General features: G+C 40.8%; 2 protein-coding genes across 2 annotated transcripts; one reads left to right on the top strand and one right to left on the bottom strand.

The window, feature by feature from the left end:
* Positions 1-344: 344 nt before the first annotated feature.
* LOC5510558 (secreted protein C) lies at positions 345-10,722 on the bottom strand. Its single transcript, XM_001630942.3, has 7 exons — positions 10,554-10,722; positions 8,327-8,410; positions 6,724-7,640; positions 3,046-3,214; positions 1,534-1,760; positions 1,288-1,356; positions 345-1,186 (listed from the first exon to the last, which is right to left on the bottom strand). Exons 1-7 carry the CDS (start codon positions 10,621-10,623, stop codon positions 1,151-1,153), a joined length of 1,572 nt encoding a protein of 523 aa, XP_001630992.3. The 5' UTR covers positions 10,624-10,722; the 3' UTR covers positions 345-1,150.
* Positions 10,723-12,930: 2,208 nt separating this feature from the next.
* LOC116617217 (serine-rich adhesin for platelets) lies at positions 12,931-21,792 on the top strand. The gene is made up of 4 exons (XM_048729412.1): positions 12,931-13,387; positions 15,253-19,514; positions 20,067-20,225; positions 20,675-21,792. Exons 1-4 carry the CDS (start codon positions 13,327-13,329, stop codon positions 20,753-20,755), a joined length of 4,563 nt encoding a protein of 1,520 aa, XP_048585369.1. The 5' UTR covers positions 12,931-13,326; the 3' UTR covers positions 20,756-21,792.
* Positions 21,793-22,211: the final 419 nt, after the last annotated feature.

The raw sequence follows: 22,211 nt of genomic DNA, 5'->3' as shown, positions 1-22,211 counted from the left end.
GAAAATCTCAGGGCTTGAGAACATTTTTTGGGGGAGGGGTGGGATATATTCATTTTAGGTGATTATAACATAGATAACGTTTGCCATATAGAAATGGTATTAGATAAAATGCGCTACGCAAGGGAATTATTGTTTTAACAATAAAACTATTTTAATAGAAAATAAGCAAAATGACAATTTTTTATAGAATAATTTTTCGAAACAATACAAATCGCTAAAAAGCAGGAGATTAGGTGCTACACACAGGAGAGCGGGTGGTTATAGCACTATTAGTCCCTGGGTCTGAATGGTAAACCCCTATCTAATTTTCATGTTCTCTCCATCAATAAAGTCATGCTACGCAATGCAAACAATAGATTGTTTAATTTTTATGTGCAAAAGTACAAATGATGTAATAACAGTCCAAAAAATTTTAATATAAAAAAATGGATTTCCCCATTTTATGATGCACATAGATATCAGCAGGGTAGATCCCAAACTTTCAACGGGAGAGTTCAGCTTGAAAGACCCAACTTTTCCCCTTGCGAGGGGCGGAATGGCTGAACTCGTCCAAACTCAAGAAAAATGTCCAGGATCACTATAAGAGTGTTCTAAAAAATGCCAAAAGGTCAGGGGTTCAGCCATTCTGTCTTTCTAGCCTATCCCCTGGTAGATGAGATTAACTAAAGGTTTGGGATTCCTTTGTTCCGTCAGGAGCCAGCCCATATTGCCAGCCTGCTGTCAAATGTGACTAGGAACATCCTTTTTACCTCCTGGGGACAATTTTGCTAATTGTTCAACTTAACTATATTATTTAGTTTATTACTTATCTATCGATTATTTACTTATCTATTTTATTATAGTTGTTTTATTGTTTGTATGTTTGGCAGACTATTGGCTTTTTTGTCTTTCTAACTACAACTTGCACAACACTAAATAATAAGGGTACGCCTGGTCTACCTTGTAGGGCGTTCTTATCTATTTATTACAGTAAATATCACTAGAAGCAGCAACATTCGTAACGGACTGCTCCTACTAGACCCAGGGCTATCCCGCCAACCAGGACTACTCTGCCTGGTCCAGGTTTCTGATGCTTTTACCTCCCATCTAATGTATCATTCCGGCATTCTCCCCTCTTGGGTATCTAAATTTGAGCTAAATTCGGACGTCTTCAGACTTTGTTGAGTCCTTCGTCATGCAGTGATGCCTGAAAAAAAAAAATTCATTAGATTTTATTTTGCTAGTGTTCTGGGAGGGAATTGGTGGTAACAAGAACAATGCGACATTAGATGTGATCCCTGATCTTACCCCTTGGTTTTGAATCCCCAGTGGAATCCCATTTGTCTCTTTTTCGTCCACCTTCTTCTTCACGACGAGCTTATATGAGATAAAGAAGATATGGTAAGGTATTGTCGGAAGGTGATGTCGTTGGAGCACAATGAAGGAGGACCCCTCCCCCCCTGTCCACCGAATTGTAATTGCACATTCGTAGCTGTGATAGTGCTCGCAATAAAAACAAAAAAAATGATCAATGTGCATGCGTAAATATCTCACCATAAAAACCACGAAGATGACGACCGCGATGAGCACCAAGACAAGGATGACGATAAGTGCGATCTGCCACCCGGGCATACCGTCGTCGTCGTCCGTCTTGGCCCCCGTGACTGCAGGGCTTGAAGTGGGCTGCACGACGGCGATCTGGAAATTTGTGCTCAGGACCTTGTACCCGCCAATCCCTCCAGTTTGGTTCGCTTGCCGTTCAACTTCCATCAAAAGACCGGCTGAATAAAAATGAAACCAGAGTAAATAAATCAAGTGTTATGATTAACCTATTCAAAATCAGTACTGTGGTCACGAAATGCTATATCACGCAAGAATCAGTCTTGTCACGGGCCTGTGATCACATAATGCTGTATCACACAATAGGGGTTGTGGCATCAGGAATCAACTTATCCACCAGGGCTTTAAAAGACACCTGAACAAGGAAGGTATTGACCTGTCGAAATGTTGTTTATGAAAAGCAACTGTGCATATTGTATCTCACTTTATTGACCTCACTTGTATTGCTGGTTAAGATTACACAAGCAACGAGTATGTCACTTATAATGACATAACTTGTGGTAAGGGAGTTTTCATTATTTATGGCCGAGGGGGGTCGGTATTCAGCGCGACTCAACTTGAGTTTTTCTGTACAACCCCCCCCCCCTTTGTAAACATCAAAACTTTGTTGACCCCCCCAGGAGAAACCCAAAAACTTGTTTGACCCCCCCTCCTTCTCTTTAAAAATCCACAAAACTACATTTATAACACGCAATATAGATACATCTAAACAAATCATGAATTAAAAAACAACCAAGTAGTAATATTTTAGGTGGAAAAAGTCAAATATGGCCTTCTGGCTATTTGAAACAGTAAAGAATACGTATCTATACCTATATCGATCCTTGCATGCCATATCGCTTGTCCATATCACGCAGGACAATTTTATATTTTACTGCATGGGAGTGTCATATAATAAAAAATAAAATCGTACTGTGCCCTTGGTCTGATATATCTCCCAGATCTGGTACTAGCCGGGTGTCCAAAGCAAAGGTATCCGAGTCAGACATTTTTACACATTGACATTATCTAATAACCTGCCGTACTAGATTCTTAGTATTTTACAAATGCATTTATTTCAGTTGTTGTTTTTTATTGATCCTATAGGTCAAGCTTAAATGAACTACTACAGAGTAATAAACATTGTTGAATTTGTTATTTGTGGGAAAGAGTTCACGGCTCAACAGCAATAAATGTAGCCAAAATATATTATTAGCAACGCTAGGAAACAACTTTTCATGCATTTTGACTACTCATTTCAATAATAATTAATAAAAAAGTGTCCTACTTTTAAGGGATGAAACTTCCCCCCCCCTTTCACCACTTATGACCCCCCATCGACGTACCCAAAACCCTTTTAGCCCCCTCCCCCTATGTGGGAACCGACCTCCCTCGGCCATAATTAATGAACACTCCCTAAATACGACACAACTTGTGATAAATATTCCACAAGCAAGGTGAACTTACTTATATTGACATCACTTGTGTTGCTGGTAGAGAAAATGATTATCATGTCGATGATGATGCTGCCCCCACGAATGCCTTCTACTTTACATTCCTCTACCAATCCACCGTACATCTTCCTAGTCGTATTGCAGACTTCCTCTTCGAAGGCCTTCTTAAGCGCGCCTTTTTGCTATAAAGATAACAGTTGAAAATAGTTGACATGAATTTCCATGAGTTTCAATCTGATCTAGTTTTGGAGATTGTCTAGATTTTTTGTCAACTGTGCAATTTATAACTCCTTTTTGCGACCTTCAATTGTTTTCTCCTCTTTTTTTTAGCTATAATACCGAACAATGTCTTTCAATTTTCCACTCCAGGGGACAATTACTATAGAACCAAGAACCAAGTTTACCATAGAACCACGAACTACGGTAAGCTCACCATAGAACCAAGAACTAAGCTCACCATACAACCAAGAACTAAGCTCACCATACAACCAAGAACTAAGCTCACCATAGAACCAAGAACTAAGCTCACCATAGAACCAAGAACTAAGCTCACCATAGAACCAAGAACTAAGCTCACCATAGAACCAAGAACTAAGCTCACCATACAACCAAGAACTAAGCTCACCATAGAACCAAGAACTAAGCTCACCATACAACCAAGAACTAAGCTCACCATAGAACCAAGAACTGAGCTCACCATACAACCAAGAACTGAGCTCACCATGCAACCAAGAACTAAGTTCACCATAGAACCAAACTAAGCTCACCATAGGACCAAACTAAGCTCACCATAGAACCAAACTAAGCTCACCATGCAACCAAGAACTAAGTTCACCATAGAACCAAGAACCAAGTTTTCCATACAAACCAAGAACTAAGCTCACCATAGAACCAAGAACTGAGCTCACCATAGAACCAAGAACCAAGTTCTCCATACAAACCAAGAACAAAATTCACCATAGAACCAAGAACTAAGCTCATCAGACAACGAAGAACTAAGCTCACCATAGAACGAAGAACTAAGCTCACCATAGAACCAAGAACTAAGCTCACCATACAACCAAGAACTGAGCTCACCATAGAACCAAGAACTGAGCTCACCAGACAACGAAGAACTAAGCTCACCATACAACCAAGAACTGAGCTCACCAGACAACGAAGAACTAAGCTCACCATAGAACCAAGAACTGAGCTCACCAGAGAACCAAGAACTGAGCTCACCAGAGAACCAAGAACTGAGCTCACCAGACAACGAAGAACTAAGCTCAACATACAACCAAGAACTGAGCTCACCAGACAACGAAGAACTAAGCTCACCATAGAATCAAGAACTGAGCTCACCAGAGAACCAAGAACTGAGCTCACCATAAAACCAAGAACTGAGCTCACCAGACAACGAAGAACTAAGCTCACTATACAACCAAGAACTGAGCTCACCAGACACCGAAGAACTAAGCTCACCATAGAACCAAGAACTGAGCTCACCAGAGAACCAAGAACTGAGCTCACCATAGAACCAAGAACTGAGCTCACCAGACAACGAAGAACTAAGCTCACCATACAACCAAGAACTGAGCTCACCATAGAACCAAGAACTGAGCTCACCAGACAACGAAGAACTAAGCTCACCATACAACCAAGAACTGAGCTCACCAGACAACGAAGAACTAAGCTCACCATACAACCAAGAACTGAGCTCACCAGAGAACCAAGAACTGAGCTCACCATAAAACCAAGAACTGAGCTCACCAGACAACGAAGAACTAAGCTCACTATACAACCAAGAACTGAGCTCACCAGAGAACCAAGAACTGAGCTCACCATAGAACCAAGAACTGAGCTCACCAGACAACGAAGAACTAAGCTCACCATACAACCAAGAACTGAGCTCACCATAGAACCAAGAACTGAGCTCACCAGACAACGAAGAACTGAGCTCACCAGACAACGAAGAACTAAGCTCACCATAGAACCAAGAACTGAGCTCACCATACAACCAAGAACTGAGCTCACCAGACAACGAAGAACTAAGCTCACCATAGAACCAGGAACTAAATTCACCATAGAACCAAAAACTAAGCTCACCATAGAACCAAGAACTAATCTCACCATAGAACCAAGAACTAAATTCACCATAGAACCAAGAACTGAGCTCACCAGAGAACCAAGAACTAAAAGCTCACCATAGAGCCAGATAACTAAATTCACCATAGAACCAAGAACTGAGCTCACCAGACAACGAAGAACTAAGCTCACCATAGAATCAAGAACTGCGCTCACCAGAGAACCAAGAACTGAGCTCACCATAAAACCAAGAACTGAGCTCACCAGACAACGAAGAACTAAGCTCACTATACAACCTAGAACTGAGCTCACCAGACAACGAAGAACTAAGCTCACCATAGAAACAAGAACTGAGCTCACCAGAGAACCAAGAACTGAGCTCACCATAAAACCAAGAACTGAGCTCACCAGACAACGAAGAACTAAGCTCACTATACAACCAAGAACTGAGCTCACCAGACACCGAAGAACTAAGCTCACCATAGAACCAAGAACTGAGCTCACCAGAGAACCAAGAACTGAGCTCACCATAGAACCAAGAACTGACCTCACCAGACAACGAAGAACTAAGCTCACCATACAACCAAGAACTGAGCTCACCATAGAACCAAGAACTGAGCTCACCAGACAACGAAGAACTAAGCTCACCATAGAACCAAGAACTGAGCTCACCAGAGAACCAAGAACTAAGCTCACCATAAAACCAAGAACTGAGCTCACCAGACAACGAAGAACTAAGCTCACTATACAACCAAGAACTGAGCTCACCAGAGAACCAAGAACTGAGCTCACCATAGAACCAAGAACTGAGCTCACCAGACAACGAAGAACTAAGCTCACCATACAACCAAGAACTGAGCTCACCATAGAACAAAGAACTGAGCTCACCAGACAACGAAGAACTAAGCTCACCATAGAACCAGGAACTTAATTCACCATAGAACCAAAAACTAAGCTCACCATAGAACCAAGAACTAATCTCACCATAGAACCAAGAACTAAATTCACCATAGAACCAAGAACTGAGCTCACCAGAGAACCAAGAACTAAAAGCTCACCATAGAGCCAGATAACTAAGTTCACCATAGAACCAAGAACTGAGCTCACCAGACAACGAAGAACTAAGCTCACCATAGAACCAAGAACTGAGGTCACCAGACAACGAAGAACTAAGCTCACCAAAGAACCAAGAACTGAGCTCACCAGACAACGAAGAACTAAGCTCACCATAGAACCAAGAACTGAGCTCACCAGACAACGGACAACTAAGCTCACCATAGAACCAAGAACTGAGCTCACCAGACAACGGAGAACTAAGCTCACCATAGAACCAAGAACTAAGCTCACCAGACAACGAATAACTAAGCTCACCATGGAACCAAGAACTAAGCTCACCATAGAACCAAGAACTAAGCTCACCATAGAACCAAGAACTAAGCTCACCAGACAACGAAGAACTAAGCTCACCATAGAACCAAGAACTAAGCTCACCAGAAACGAAGAACTAAGCTCACCATAGAACCAAGAACTAAGCTCACCATAGAACCAAGAACTGAGCTCACAATTCTCTGAATCTTCTCCCCACTCCCTCATCCTTCTCTTCTCCACAAATGCCTTTTCCCCTTACCTCGTCATTGAGTGCTTTAAAATTTCCTTCCGTTACAAAACTGATCTTGGTTTCAGTGTAAGGCTTAGGTGCTGACATTGTGGAACCTTGTACGGAGGTGGAGACCAGGACCGAGGCAGTTGCAGTTGGCTGTATGGCAGTGGAGCCACCGGTACCGCCACCTCCGCTTCCTCCCGATCCGGCAGTTGTGGTTGTGGTAGACCCTCCACTTCCGGACCCGGCTGTTGTGGTCGTGGTAGACCCTCCACTTCCGGACCCGGCTGTTGTGGTTGTGGTAGACCCTCCACTTCCGGACCCGGCTGTTGTGGTCGTGGTAGACCCTCCACTTCCGGACCCGGCTGTTGTGGTCGTGGTAGACCCTCCACTTCCGGATCCGGCAGTTGTGGTTGTGGTAGACCCTCCACTTCCGGATCCGGCGGTTGTGGTTGTGGTAGACCCTCCACTTCCGGACCCGGCTGTTGTGGTCGTGGTAGACCCTCCACTTCCGGATCCGGCAGTTGTGGTTGTAGTAGACCCTCCACTTCCGGATCCGGCTGTTGTGGTCGTGGTAGACCCTCCACTTCCGGATCCGGCTGTTGTGGTCGTGGTAGACCCTCCACTTCCGGATCCGGCTGTTGTGGTCGTGGTAGATCCTCCACTTCCGGATCCGGCAGTTGTGGTCGTGATAGATCCTTCATTTCCGGATTCGGCAGTTGTGCTTGTGGTAGACCCTCCACTTCCGGATCCGGTAGTTGTGGTTGTAGTAGACCCTTCACTTCCGAATCCGACAGTTGTGGTTGTGGTAGACTCTCCACTTCCGGATCCGGCAGTTGTGGTTTTGGTAGACCCTTCACTTCCGGATCCGGAAGTTGTGGTTTTGGTAGGCCCTCCACTTTCGGAAATAGTTGTGGTCATCGCAGTCGTGGCGTTTAAACTCTCTGTGCACAAGGACAGAAATGTAATTTCTTAAGATGGGGATTACCACTGTGTATGCCACACAATGGGAAAATGCGTAGAAAAGCATGAAGGATCTAAGAAAAGTATTGTTTTCTTGGCCATTTATGAAGTGGTACCTCTATTAATCGGCTAACTTAATAAAAAAAATAATAGTTAATAGCACAAAATGCCTGACAAGAAAAGCCACCACGAATAGTCTGGGTCGCTTGTATACTATGGTTAACGTTCTAAACTGTGAAATGTCCACTGCTATTATCATTTCTTTTCACCAATAAAGCCAAGTAATGATATTTAATAGCAGCTTTATAATAGAGGTAAAATTATAACAATAAATAATAACCAGCTAAATGGTTCAAATGGTGGTAGCCGCTATAAAATGCAAATGTCGAGTAACCAATATTTCGAGACTTTGGGAAGTGCTCCCTTTATAGGCCGCTTAATAGGGCTTCCATTGTAGGTAGGAAGGTCCAACTTTCTCATAGATTGGCCCAAATTGAAACCTGCTTATGCAAAAGATGCTAAACATATTTAATGATTGATACGGCCCTTTTGAGAAAATGCAGCCCTTTCTCCCGGGGGAAGCGACTTCTCATTAAGTCACTCGACAGCTTTTGTGTCTCTTCTATGTAGACTACACGGACTGTAGCTCCTTCTACCATTCGCTTACCGGTGTTATTCATTGTGCCATTGTACCAAGCTGTGGAGTTGAGTGAGAACGATGGACTCGGAGAAGGAGTTATGGAACTTTGCCCTAAACATTCAAAGTTATCATTAGTGTCATCACGCAAAACTAACAGTTCTCCTCTTCCTTTGCACTAGAAACCACGTGAGTTAGTGTCAAACCTCGCCAGAGCAACAAAAGCAAATGAAATCTTTTAACGAAAATTAGGCTTTTCTGATAGAAAAAACTGTCTGGCTGATTCACAAGCACTGAATAAGTTGCTTTTTATTTCTGTCATCTTGCCGCTAAAAGCAGGAGCGCGGCCGCGTGCACGTGCGACATTGCAAGTCGCCTATTGCGATAGGTCTATTTAGTCGCGGCTCCTAGAACGAACTCTCCCCTCTCCCCTCGCACCTCTAAGAAATTTCGAGGATTTTATATAGTGCGGAGAAATACTAGATACAGACAGAAAAAAAAAACTGAAAAAAATTATAGTCGTTCTTGTTAAACCGTCTCCTTCACTCCCTCGTTTCTCATCTTTCCAGTGATATGTTTGAGTGTCTTTCTTATTGGCGCGTGCCATCTGGCGCTTCCAGAGAACTCATTAAATAATCAATCTCGTATAACGAGACTACATCTCAGAAACCTAGGCGTAATTTTCTCTTAACGTTTCACTTACGAATGAACACACAAATTAAAGTAAGAGAGAGGGAGAGAGCGTTTCTAATATAAACGGACGTTGCCAAAATGAAATGTGTTTATTTTTAGGTTATAATATAACAAAACATGTTGAAAGCGAATACAATATTCGAAGCTGTGCTTTTAATGCATTTCTTCTCTCTGAAGAGCTCATAGCTAGCACGGCGCTGTTATAGGTCGAGGTGTGTGGAATCGAGCTGAGGGGAAGGCCTGAGGGGAAATGGAAAAGCTGAAAGGAGTAGCCGCCTACCTGTGCGACCCGTTCTTTAAATAGACATATCTAATTATTCGAGCAAGTTTAGAAAAAACAAGTTGGTTCGTTCTAAGGTTTTTTATTGGTTAGAAAAAAAAATCGTTCTGTTTTTGTTTTGTTGTTATGCGTTTTTGGTCTCGAACGTTTTCATGGTTTCCATGCAAAAGTTATTGGTAGCCTTTTTTCTAGAAAATACTTCAAAATTGGATATATGTTGTATTAAAGGTAACGGCATTGGTGTAATCCCAACACGCGCAAATAACCCTTTGAGAATATACCTTATACTGAATATTTGATCAATCGCGGGGGTGTTAGCGAGGAGGTCATCGGAATGCCAAAAGCTTTACGATGATTAATCGAAATCTCTCTAAGCTTCTAAGAATGGAATCTTCTGGTTCACTTCCGATACTTGCTAAATCATATCCCTTTCTCACGGAAATTTGCCCCAAGTGACACGCAGGCTTAGTTCTTTTCGCTTCGATTCGCTACTACATCTTAGTACTAAAGTTTTTATGCTAAGTAAACCGCCTTTTTGTATCGCCACGTATTTTGACAAGTTCTTGGGAAACATTTTTGAATATTCAAAATATGTGTCTTTAAAAATGAAATATATAGTATACTAGAAATACGGTACTCCATGCATCCATTACATAGCTTTGTTAAGAAAGATAATTGTTCTAATCTTTAAATAAAAAGTTCATGAATTTCTTTAATCCTGGATTGTGAAAATATTTTTCGTTTTTCTCAATGCTGCATTTTGATTTACAAGAGTTCTTTCGTGCTTTTGAGATAGCTTAAGAAGAGAAAAGCGTTGGTGTGTCATCAAAGTCATGAAAGGCACGGAAAAACCGGACAGATATCGACGGAGATGGTAGCTTATTAGGCGAACTGCATTCCTTTGCGCTAAGCAAGGGGTAGGGGGATTTAAGAAGGAATCGTTTACATATCATATTAGAACTCTTAATGTGTGAAATGAGAGGTATTCTTCTGCAATTAAATGGAGAACTAAGTGGAGAAGCCATAGCAGGATTTGAGAACAGACGGCTCTGATCAATAATGCAAGAGTCACATCCCTAGTTGAATTCTTTAGAAACTTTTCAAAAGAAGTGTTAAGTAGTCAAAAAGTTATTCCCACTTTACAAAGAGTTAAATGGTGAACTTTGTTATGCAGGCAACACTAGATATGATACTCACAGAATGAGGATTAATCACAAATAGATAGGAATGAAAAGTTTAAAAGAAAAAGTTTCAAAGTTTTAAGAATGAAAAATTGTGTCTTACCTCTCGCTAGAGCAAATAAAGAGCAGTAGAAGAGAAACGCTAGTCCCTCGATTTGTCTTATGGAAGCCATGTTTTGTTCAAAGGACTTCAAATTTATGAGAACGATTCTAAATGCTTGTTTTTCCACTTGAGACCCGTTGGATTTTGACTTTGATGAATGATGCGCGCTTCATAAATTCACCTACTATTAATAAATAATCAGAAACACATGATACGTTTATCTCTAGTGACCAATCGAGGGATTTCGCAACTGTTCGTTGTTAGGGCAATACTGACAAGGAATGAGCTCCGTGGGTGTCCCACAGTCTGTTTTGCATACTTACTTACATACTTGCATACAATGAATCTTTTTTTACACCGATTACCCCGCCCTTTATGGTGCTTCTTTACGAAGGCCTTTTAATTGGAGATGTTCTTGAAGTCGCTTATGTTTAACCATGCGAAATTCTGAATTTCTGGTTTGAAACAGATAAAATTAAAATTTGAGTGACGTTTGGTCTTACGTCATTGGGTAAGTGAATAGAAGCACTAGTGCTACCACTAGTACGTATGAACAGGGAGAAGATTCCAGTTGCACATACCACACACAAGTTGCTTATATTGGACAGAACGGTTGACGTATGAACAGGGAGAAGATTCCAGTTGCACATACCACACACAGATTGCTTATATTGGACAGAACGGTTGACGTATGAACAGGGAGAAGATTCCAGTTGCACATACCACACACAAGTTGTTATATTGGACAGAACGGTTGACGTATGAAAAGATCTTTCTTTATGATTCCATCATGTAACCGAATAGTGCGATAAAAACAAAACAAAATAAGGTATATTGTATATATATTATATATGTATAAAAGTGAGTGTGCATGACCAGCGAGAGAGTGGGGGTACAGTGCGCACGACTGGGACAAGGATCGTTTATTGACTTGCTCGCAAGCACTCCAAATGGTCGGATATGCTTGGCTAGTTGTATTCGAGTGCTTGGTTCTTTCCGAATCTGATAAGGAACTTATTAATCGTCAAATATTCCTTCAAAACCCCAAAGTCCTCTTAGAATATAATATCCCTCCTGGTCAGCGTTATTTTAGAGACGATCAAAAGGAAAGGCCTTTAGTAACACCTCAAGCACGTTATTTATTAATATTAATTTGAGAGGAAATTCTACGAGGCTTAACAGAAAGTTTTCCGGTAAATAGATTTTCTAAAGGGCCCTAAGGGACGACAGATTTTCGGCAGAATTTGACCTAAAGACAACTTGTCCTAAATTTGGTCGCGCAGCTCAACTTTCGTAGCTCAAAATACGAATTTTTTTGTTATGATTACGTCATTAATGACGTCACTGTTCCTTTTGTTGACCCCTCTTGACCTCAAGACAACTTGAGCTCAAGATATTGTTATACGTATTTTGTGATGACGTCATTGATGACGCAACGCTAGATGACCCCCCGTTACATCCCCTTGACGCTTAGACGGCTAACCCTAAGTTTGGTTGTCTTGCAAATTTTTCTTTCGAAATCATTCCAAATTCATCGTTATTACATTAATTGTCGAGTGTTGTTACATTAAGCGTTAAGCGGAAGTTATTACATTAAGTATGATGAGTGTGCATTAGAACCTGTATTTCAAGGACGCCTTAGGAACAAGCAGGTGTTTGTTAAAAAAACAATACAACCTGCATTTAACGGACACCGAGATCCAAAAAATATTTGCTTATAGTCTAGTTTTCCGCGGTTATCCACTGCGCATCGCTGGCAAGCAGAATGTCGAGGAGGATTTTTAAAACTCTATTATCAGAATGCTTTACGGCTACCGGTTATTCATTTTTTACACTTGCTTTTATGCAGTATGATAGATTCGGTTTAAAGAGGTCCGCTCTGCCACACTTAATTGTTTTCATTTAATATGAAATACAAATTATGTGTGAAGAAATCTAAAAATAACCATCTAAAAAAGCGTATTGCTTCATTTACCGAATCCATTCGAGTATGTTGCGATTGCGATGATTCTCCACCGATGGAAATGACGCCCTCAGTCGGTTTTTCTAGAATAACAAAATAGCGAATAAAGAGACATTAGTCAAGAAAAAGTAGATACGCGCTTTCTAGATAAAAAAAATGTCTCAAAACCACTCTTACTGGTTGTTATGATTCGGGTTTGCAGCACACTTGAATAATTTACAATTCAGTGTTCCCAGGATTTGAAAAAAAAAAACAAATTCTTGTATCGGATCGATTTGGGAAAATAATTACAAGTGTGGCAAAAAATTCAATCCGCAGATAATAAAGAAAACGGAGCGCCCGTGGCGCAAGTTTGATTGTTAGCTTTGACTTACGGTTTGCGCGTGAATAGTTGTTTTCTGACTTTGACAAACGGACCAATCACTGTCAGCCATATCCATTGACAAACTTCTAAACGCAAAAGTTTTCAAGATTTATTGCTTTATACTCCATGATTCATACATCGAGGGGTAAATACATGTTATGCAAATCCAAAGATTCAGCAATTTCGGTATGACCAGGCGCCGGGGTTAAATGGAAACAAGCTGAAGCATCTAACCACACTGATCCCGCAACAAGGGCGATACTCGCGCAAAGTTGTGAATAATTTCCAAGACTGAACATTTTGTTGAATTTTCGAACCTACGCGATCTCGCTACATCAACAACGCTCAAAACACCGTGGGATTGAAGCAACACCGATAATTGAAGCTCTGGAACATTCGCAGATTCTATACAGGATCTTATACTTCGACTGTTTTGGGTTTTGGCCATGGTTTGTGTTTTCCTTGCTGTGGTATTTGCAATATGGAATGCGATGCTCGGAGGAAACGGTGAGTATATTCACCACACCGATTAACCTAGTAGGATCAACCCTGACTCACACACGCGCACAGCTTTTTTGTTAAGCCTAAGCCTAATGATTAACTTCCTAAAGTTCCCAGACAATTTCCAACAGTTAACTACATAATCGTTTTCCCACTGATAATTTCATCCCGTCTATTGAGACGATTTACTTTTCACCTGTCGAAAGAACCTCTGACAGTAATTGTTGGGATTTTAATTTCTCTCTTCCTGCTTTGTAAACAGTCCTAGAAAAACACCGGAATAAGGACAAAAACGTTCTTGCTACCATTCAAACGTTTTCAGATAAAAAGAAACTTTGATAGTTTACGTATGCTTAATTCAGATATGATGTATTTATATAACATTATCCAAAGTTTTATTTACAGCCCACATATTCGAAGCATAATTTTTCATTGTGCCTATAAGAGATTGTGTTAACGGAAACTAATGTCGAAAGAACATCTATTTATTCAAGGTTAAGCTTACAAACCCAGGCTTAAAATTTATGACCCGCTAATCATAAAGATGATCTGTAAACTCCTGCTGTGTGGACGCACATATATGAACACCAAGCTTCGGGAAACTGCATCGGCAACAAAGTTCCTTTTTTTATTAAACAAGAAAAAATCGTGAAAATATGTTTGCTTTGATGAGTACAGAAAAGGATAGAAAACGTATTTGAGAAGAAAACAAATAAGAAAAGTAAAATGGAAATAATAATGGGAGTTTAGCGTCTTATCATAAAATATTGATGAGCTCATTGAAAACCGATATGAAAACCTTATACAAACTTTACAGGAGAACGCAAACTTAAAACAAATTTACGTAGCAACCTGAAACGTTAAAAAATCGTCATTAATGATAACTAAACTACTAAACTCATTTTTATTTGATTTATTTTTATAACATCGTTTAGTCTTAGTTCTTTTTTACATTTTGGACATGCTAAGAACACTCAGATGCCGCTAAAAAGCCTTTCAGACTGGGTATGAAATCTAAATAGTGTGTCATTATATTATTACTAGTGGTTACCCGTGAAATATTCACGAAAAGCAATTCTTTGTTGTACAAAACTTTTAAAGGTATATTTCAATCCTTCAATGTATTCATTGGGCTTCCTGGTGCTTTAGGGGAATAGTATGCGTCGTCGTAAACATTAATTAAAAATGTGAAAAGGCGCTTTCTTTAAAATACCGCGCAAATTTAAGTATTTCAAATTTTCCTATATCCGTGTTGGGAACCCTGTGTCTGATGTTTTTGGCGGGAATCGACAACCAAATTCAAACCATGCCATATCGCACGCTCATATGTTGGGTTTTGTGAATACGAGAGTGGATTGTTAATCCTCGCTTCGTTGGCTTTCTTGGGTTTAGTGTGTTATTTGGTGGTCGATTTCATATTTTTTAATAGTAAAGATATAGGTATATGTTGAATTTGGTCGGTCTTTTACCTTCATTGATGGTTCAATAGCTGTATTTCTTATAATGTACCAAAAAATACTTTTATGTTGTATTTACTTAACTATTTATACCAAATAAAGTTCATACTTGTTTCATGTTTTAAATTCTTCCAAATCCAAATATTTGTCAATAATGAGACTTTTACGCTTTTATACCAGCCTACAATACTAACCCAAATAGTGCAGGCAGCATCAGAAGTTTGCATTTTCAGTTTTTATGGTTTCATTATAGATTTTACTGTTGTTTATAATATAATGTTTTGGTTTTGCATTTCTATTTAGTGTTGTTTTTAGTTTTGTTATGTTGCATTTTGTCAGTCAATATATAATGTTCTGATCAACCTGAATATGATTGTTCTGTGCTAAGGTAGGTACACACGTCTTCTTTTTCAGTAAATGGGGGAAATGTATCCAGTGAACTATCCACAACAACTCATGGTACCACATCAAGCATTCGGTTGTCAGCATTTGCTACCACGTCTGTTAGCAGCCTGCCAACAAATGGCTTACAAACATCTCATACAAATCAAGAAGCGGCAGCCATAACATCACCATCCCCACAACCATCATCATCATCATCTTTATCACCATCATCATTGTTTTCCTTGTCAGTATCATCTTTATTATTATCAACAACACTAACACCATCAGAATCACCATCTCTGTCATTATTACCATCATCGACAGTATCAGCATCATTTTCATCATCATCATCTTTATTATCCTCATTATCATCTCACAGCCCATCAACGTCCACTATAATTATTACGTCTTCTGCTACGACGCGTCAAGACATACCAACACCAACCACGACTGCCACATCAGCTGATGCATTAACAGAAGAGGCAAAAGCGACACCAAGTATAGAATTAACGGAATCGAAGAGAGCTACGAATATTCTGGGTACGTCCAACACAAGTACCTCGACGTCATCGGTGCCTCCGTCGTTATTTTCACCGTCATCTTTGTTGTCATCATTATCATCGCCTGCGTCATCGTCATCGACCTCACCTCCATTATCATTATCGTCATCACCATCGATTTCAAAAAGTTCTCCTGTTGACGCAACAGTTTCGACATCCATGTCAAGTAGTTATCCTGTTGACACAACAGTTGCGACATCAATGCCAAGTAGTTCTTTTGTTGACGCACAAGTCACGCCATCAATGTCAAGTAATTATCCTGTTGACACAACAGTCGAGATATCAATGCCAAGTAGTTCTTTTGTTGACGCACAAGTCACGCCATCAATGTCAAGTAATTATCCTGTTGACACAAGAGTCGAGATATCAACGCCAAGCAGTTCTCCTGTTGACACAACAGTTGCGACATCAATGTCAAGTAGTTCTCCTGTTGACACAACAGTCAAGACATTCATGTCAAGTAGTTATCCTCTTGACGCACAAGTCACGACATCAATGTCAAGTAATTATCCTGTTGACACAAGAGTCGAGATATCAATGCCAAGTAGTTCTCCTGTTGACACAACAGTCACGACATCCATGTCAAGTAGTTATCCTGTTGACACAACAGTTGCGACATCAATGCCAAGTAGTTCTTTTGTTGACGCACAAGTCACGCCATCAATGTCAAGTAATTATCCTGTTGACACAAGAGTCGAGATATCAACGCCAAGCAGTTCTCCTGTTGACACAACAGTCACGACATCCATGTCAAGAAGTTCTCCTGTTGACACAACACTCAAGACATCAATGCCAAATAGTTATCCTCTTGACACAACAGTCATGACACCAGTACCAAGTAGTTCTCCTGTTGACGAATCAGTCGCCACATCAATGCCAAGTAGTTCTTCTGCTGAAGTTCAAGTTCAAGAAGCTGCATCACCACTGACCATGACATTATCAATATCTTCAGCTCCGATACCGTCATCAATGCTCCCCGGTGTAAAATCAACTACTCAAACAGCGTTGCCACCTCTAACGGCATCAGATGATCAAAAGCTTACACTATCAACCCCTTTGGCTTCATCATTATCTGCTTCGTCCAAAGTCGTGCTTACTACGCTGAACGAAGAGATGATGTCATCATCAACAACATCTGCGTTCTCACCATCAACATCAGTCTCACCTCCATCCACATCTATGGTGGTCGCGTCAACAATTGCCCCGTCGCCTTTCCACTCCCTATTATATAGCCTGTCAGTCACTACAGTTTCGACTCCGGTCTCCAAAAGTACCTTACTCTTGGATGATGCTTTGACCTTATCAAGAATAACGACATTATTAATGACATCGTCAAAACTAATGACAGGCAAGCTCTCAGCGACTGAAGTAACACTGTCAAGCACTGGAGAAGCATTATTATCAATTGAAACTTTGTCGATTTCTCTTTCGAGTGGAACAACCGAGGTCACACAGCGGGTGTCGCCTTCATCGGATATAGGATCATCAAGCACCTCATTCTCATCTGTAACAGCAGAAAGTTTATCTGGGTCAACACTGACGATGCGTGTCTCGTCTGTCGTCACATCAACGCTATCAAGCCCCTTGGTCTCGACAACGACTAGTTTAGGACTAGATACGTCAAAACAAGGTGCTACATTTTCATTGCCATCGTCGTTATCATCTTCATCATTAACAGCAATTCTTGAACCAGCTGAACCATCTGCATCAAAATTTAACACGTTGACGACAGCATTTAAACCTTCATCAGCTTTAACTGTATTTGTACATGCGTCTTCCTTGTCGCCGTCATCGAGTTTACTAGCCATAACAACATCATTTCATCAGTCAATCTCTCTAAATTTAACATCATCTTCAGCTTCTACAACTTCAACAAGGCAATTAAGTTTGTCTGGAATAACCTCCGCTATTATGGAGATCAATCCAACGCAGTTCAGGACAGCGCATTTAACTGCGTCAGAGAGTACCCCTGAGATGTCTACAGGGACAAATTATCTGCAGCCCAGCCCATCTCTGTCAAGAGTTATAAAAGAGTCTTCACCCATGATGATATCATCATCACAATCTACGCCAGCTCCTGGGACTCTTGCGTCATCACTAATCATAACATCGAGTGCAACAACGTCATCACTGCCAACAACAATGACGTCATCCAGCTTGCCATCAACGTCATCAATGAGGACCACAACGGTCTTGACGTCAGCGTCATCATCTGAAAGTGTTCCATCCTCTGGGTCATCAGCTACCCTCATCATAGACCAGTTGTCATCTGCATCATCTAGTCGTTTCAGTGATGTAGCGGTGACACTATCTACAGACTATCGACGTCCATCAACGGCATTAACGGGTGGTTCAACTGATACTGCGTCAAGTTTGTTATCGTCAGTGAGTCTGGAAGGGACAGCAACACGAAGCTCCAATTTGCGCGACCAATCATCAATGATGTTGGAGACGCCAATAACTGAGAAAACAGCATCTCCGACAACTATTATATCAGCATTTAGTCGAACGACTTCCTTGGAAGAGACTCAAGGATCAATCATCGGGCCAACGGCAAATTCCTTGTTGTCCTCTATGCCAATAGAAATATTAACATTGGAAGAATCAGCTACAGAATTATCGACAGTAGTAAAAACAATATCAACAACAAAATTACAACCAGTAGCAACAACAACAATATTACAACCAGTAGCAACAACAACAATATTAGTGGAAGCAGCTACAGCAACAATAACAACAACAACAACTGCAGAAGCTACAACAGCAAGAGCTTTAGAAAGTACAGCAACAGCACCAACAGAGTTAGCAGCGACATCAACAGTGATGTTATCAACAGAAACACCTCTCATGTCGGCAACATCCGTACAAGTGGAAGCCTCAGTGAGTGAAACAGAAGCAACAAAGACAGCAACAATAACAACAACAACAGCAACGGTGATTGTGTTGCCATCACAACAAGGAATAACAGTATCAGTTGAATCAACTACTTCATCGCTTGTAACGTACGCAACGTTTACGACATCACCACTTACAACATCTGCAACGATGTCATATACAACTAAGGAAACTTTCTCCGCTTTATCTGAAACATCCAAACCTTTGACAATTGCATCGCCACAATCTTCTTTGACATCAGTATTGACAGATTCTGATTTGCCTACAACGAGCAAAAGTACAGCAACCTCAATTGGACAGGAAACATCATTCTCTGTTTTGAATATTTCACCGATTGTCCCTTCTTCATCAACTTCAACACTTCTATCGACCTCCGTTGCACCGACAACAGGACCAACATACACAGAAACAAATGTATATTCAGGAAACCTGCGCATTAAGGAGGAATGGGACGACAATCTTGCTCTCTCATTCACCCCTGAATTCAAAGCCAAGAAAACAGAAGTAGAGAGCGACCTTGATAAAGTATTTTCAACCAGTCTTGAAGACTATATCTCTGTGGAAGTCACAAAATTTTACGAAGGAAGTATAGGAGTCAATTTTGACGTCCACACCCAAAAATCACCAAACGTGTCAGCATTTGCTATCGAGAAGTCGATCCGTCAGGCAAATAGCAGCGGAACGCTTGGGTTTAACGTCCTGGATGTCAGAGTGGCTGAGAAGCAGATTCCAAGTACTAAGGCCGCTCAAAATGACGGTCTCAAGGATTGGGAGATAGCGGTGATTGTGGCGTGTGTGGTCGTGTTCGTGATGGCTGTTGTCATCATAGCCCTTTTGGTAAGTGGATCATAATATGAGCTGTAAATGGCCATCGGGATCAGGGAGCAAGTGGATCATAATATGAGCTGTAAATGGCCATCGGGATCAGGGACCAAGGATCGAGAGGGAGGTCCAATCTTAACCCCTCCCCTCCCTCGTTACCGAAAATGCTCGTTTTAGCGCCCCTTGCGTTTATTTACTTGCTTTTCGCACAAGGACGGCGCTTGATCGAAGTAAGGCGCTTATTTGAAGGGATGGGCGCTTTTTAAAAGTTCAGGCTTCAGCTGTCTATGAATAACTCTCATTTCTTTATTTCAAGTATAAGATGAAAATTCACACTTAAAATAGTACCCATAATCTTCTTTTCGTTCGTTCGTTCGCAGTTTGTGTTGACAACTGCGAGAGAATATGTTCAGCGTGGACAGCTCACTATTTACTGTAGCTTAGAATAACGCCGGGCGACTATTATACTGTAGCTTAGAATAACGCTGGGCGACTATTATACTGTATCTTAGCATGACGCCAAGAGAATGTCATACTGTATCTCACACCACCCTTGATATTACCCAGTGCTACGCCAAGCGACTGAAGAAGAGAAAGCAGAAGTACGACCTTTGGAAGGACGACAATGTGTTCTACGTGGGAGGTCGAGTGTTTGTCAGCTCGTCTAACGGAGAGCTACATGAGCTTCAGCCTGTTAACTCCCACAAGGGGCGAGCGATGCCAGAGGTATGACACAGGAAGCCCGACGACACAGGGTACCCAACGAACCACTTGACAGGGTGACTAGCTAACACGTTCAGCATTGCTGACAAATCAATCAAAAAAAACTTGTCAGCCAAAAACATTCACTTTTTTTGCGACTTGACACTCACGTTGCGCATCGGATTGAAACACCATCCTGTCATCTCTTTGAAAATTCAAAAGAGAAAGATTTTATGATCTGTTATTAACGGGAAATGCGAGAGGTTCTTTACTGCTTCCGCACCGCTGATTTCGCTAGATGGGCCTGCGAAGTCTCGCAACCAAATTGGTAGCGGCGTATATAAGTCTCAAACTAACTAGCAACAACCAACTAGCTAATGTACATAATTCAAAAGGGTTACATATGGTACTAAAGTCCCACTGTATTTTTCACTTTATAACGCGGTTATAATCCCATTGTGCTTTTTCGACAGAACTTGTATCGCGTGGGCATGGAGCAGGCTCATGCTAATGGTGCATACGCAAACTCCAATCCCGAAGGGCTGATACAGTGACCATGTGATCGATTATGGTAACCACGTGACCAAGTAAGTGTGGCGAAGCTGCTGACCGGAAGTGATGTAATCGCCAGATGACGATATGAAGAAAAGAGAGGCAACAGGCTCGAGCTCGTTCAATCATGCCATCATAACAACGATGCAGGGGCCGGATTCAATAAGAAAATGTGTTAAGCACTTTGAACAATACAAGGAAACGTATATTTACCATTTTCGTGTAATTAGTATATTCACTTTGTGAAGCTAAAAGCGTTGTTGGAGAATTCACGAATGCTTCCGAACAAATGGAATTATTATATAAATATACCTTCCATTCTTTGTGAAGGGTAGAAATACTAGCACTGATTTCAGATAGTGTTATCTTGAAATAATCATATAAAACAAAGTTTTATAAATAGCAAATTTATGTATGCAATTAGTTGAAAGATATCGCAAAAGCTAAGCTGATAAAATTGATGACAGGGGCTAACATCGCCGAAATTATCCCACATGCCTTCGATTGGCAGACATTTATTGTCTCATACGGAAGATGTGGGCATAAAATTTCAGGGGTTCCCGAAATAACCATTAAAAAAATCGAAATTGTTTTCGTCATGTCTTCTTTTCATGAACTTGAAACTGAAAGATACTAAACAAGCAAGAAGAACGGCTATTCGTTTTATTAAAAGATTTCTGACACGAGCCCCCTTTAAAAAACCTTTAAAAAATGGCATGAGACATTGAGCCAAATCATGAAAATATATAAAAAAGATGGCTAGTAACTAATAGCCTGTAGCCCAGGCAAACATTTATAGCACAATAAGGAATATGTGAGCGGTAACGATTAGGACTAAAAAATCATGCAAAACTATATTTTATTCGCATGTCACGTATGCTAAAACCTCATTGGAAATATTCTTTTCCGATGGTCCATTAATCAATTCACCATAGGTAATCTAGTTGATCACCTTTTAAATTTATTAACGGTTTGTACCTACTTTTGTGTCTTTGATGGAGTGGATGTTGTTTCATAATAAATTAGAGATCAACACGGATAAACTCTCAAAGTGTTGGATTATACCTCATTTAGCAGTTTAGGTGCGTACACAGTAGGGTGCGCAGTGCGCACTGCGCATATGATACCAATGACTGCGCACCCCTTCAGCCACTCCTGTGTACGCGCCTAGCATCTTCCTCAATAGATTAGATTCACATCCCTGTAGTGGAAGAAAATGGTGCAGCATCGTTCAAATTTGTGGAACATTTTTGAAATTTGGCACTGTGATAGAGAATCTCGCACTGAGCTATTCTGGATATGGACCCATCCCCAAAAATGTATACTTACAGTTTTGTAGAGGTGGAATTAATTTCCCTAAAAACCTGAATAAAACCAATACTTTTCGTGTTACGGCCACAAAACTTAACCCAGTGATGGATATTAACATAAAGTACAGTTTAAAGAAAAATATACCAC

The sequence above is a fragment of the Nematostella vectensis genome, chromosome 6, assembly GCF_932526225.1.
Source record: "Nematostella vectensis chromosome 6, jaNemVect1.1, whole genome shotgun sequence".
Lineage (NCBI taxonomy): Eukaryota > Metazoa > Cnidaria > Anthozoa > Actiniaria > Edwardsiidae > Nematostella > Nematostella vectensis.
Note: the sequence above shows the minus strand (reverse complement) of the source record. Positions and strands in the feature narration are given on the sequence as shown.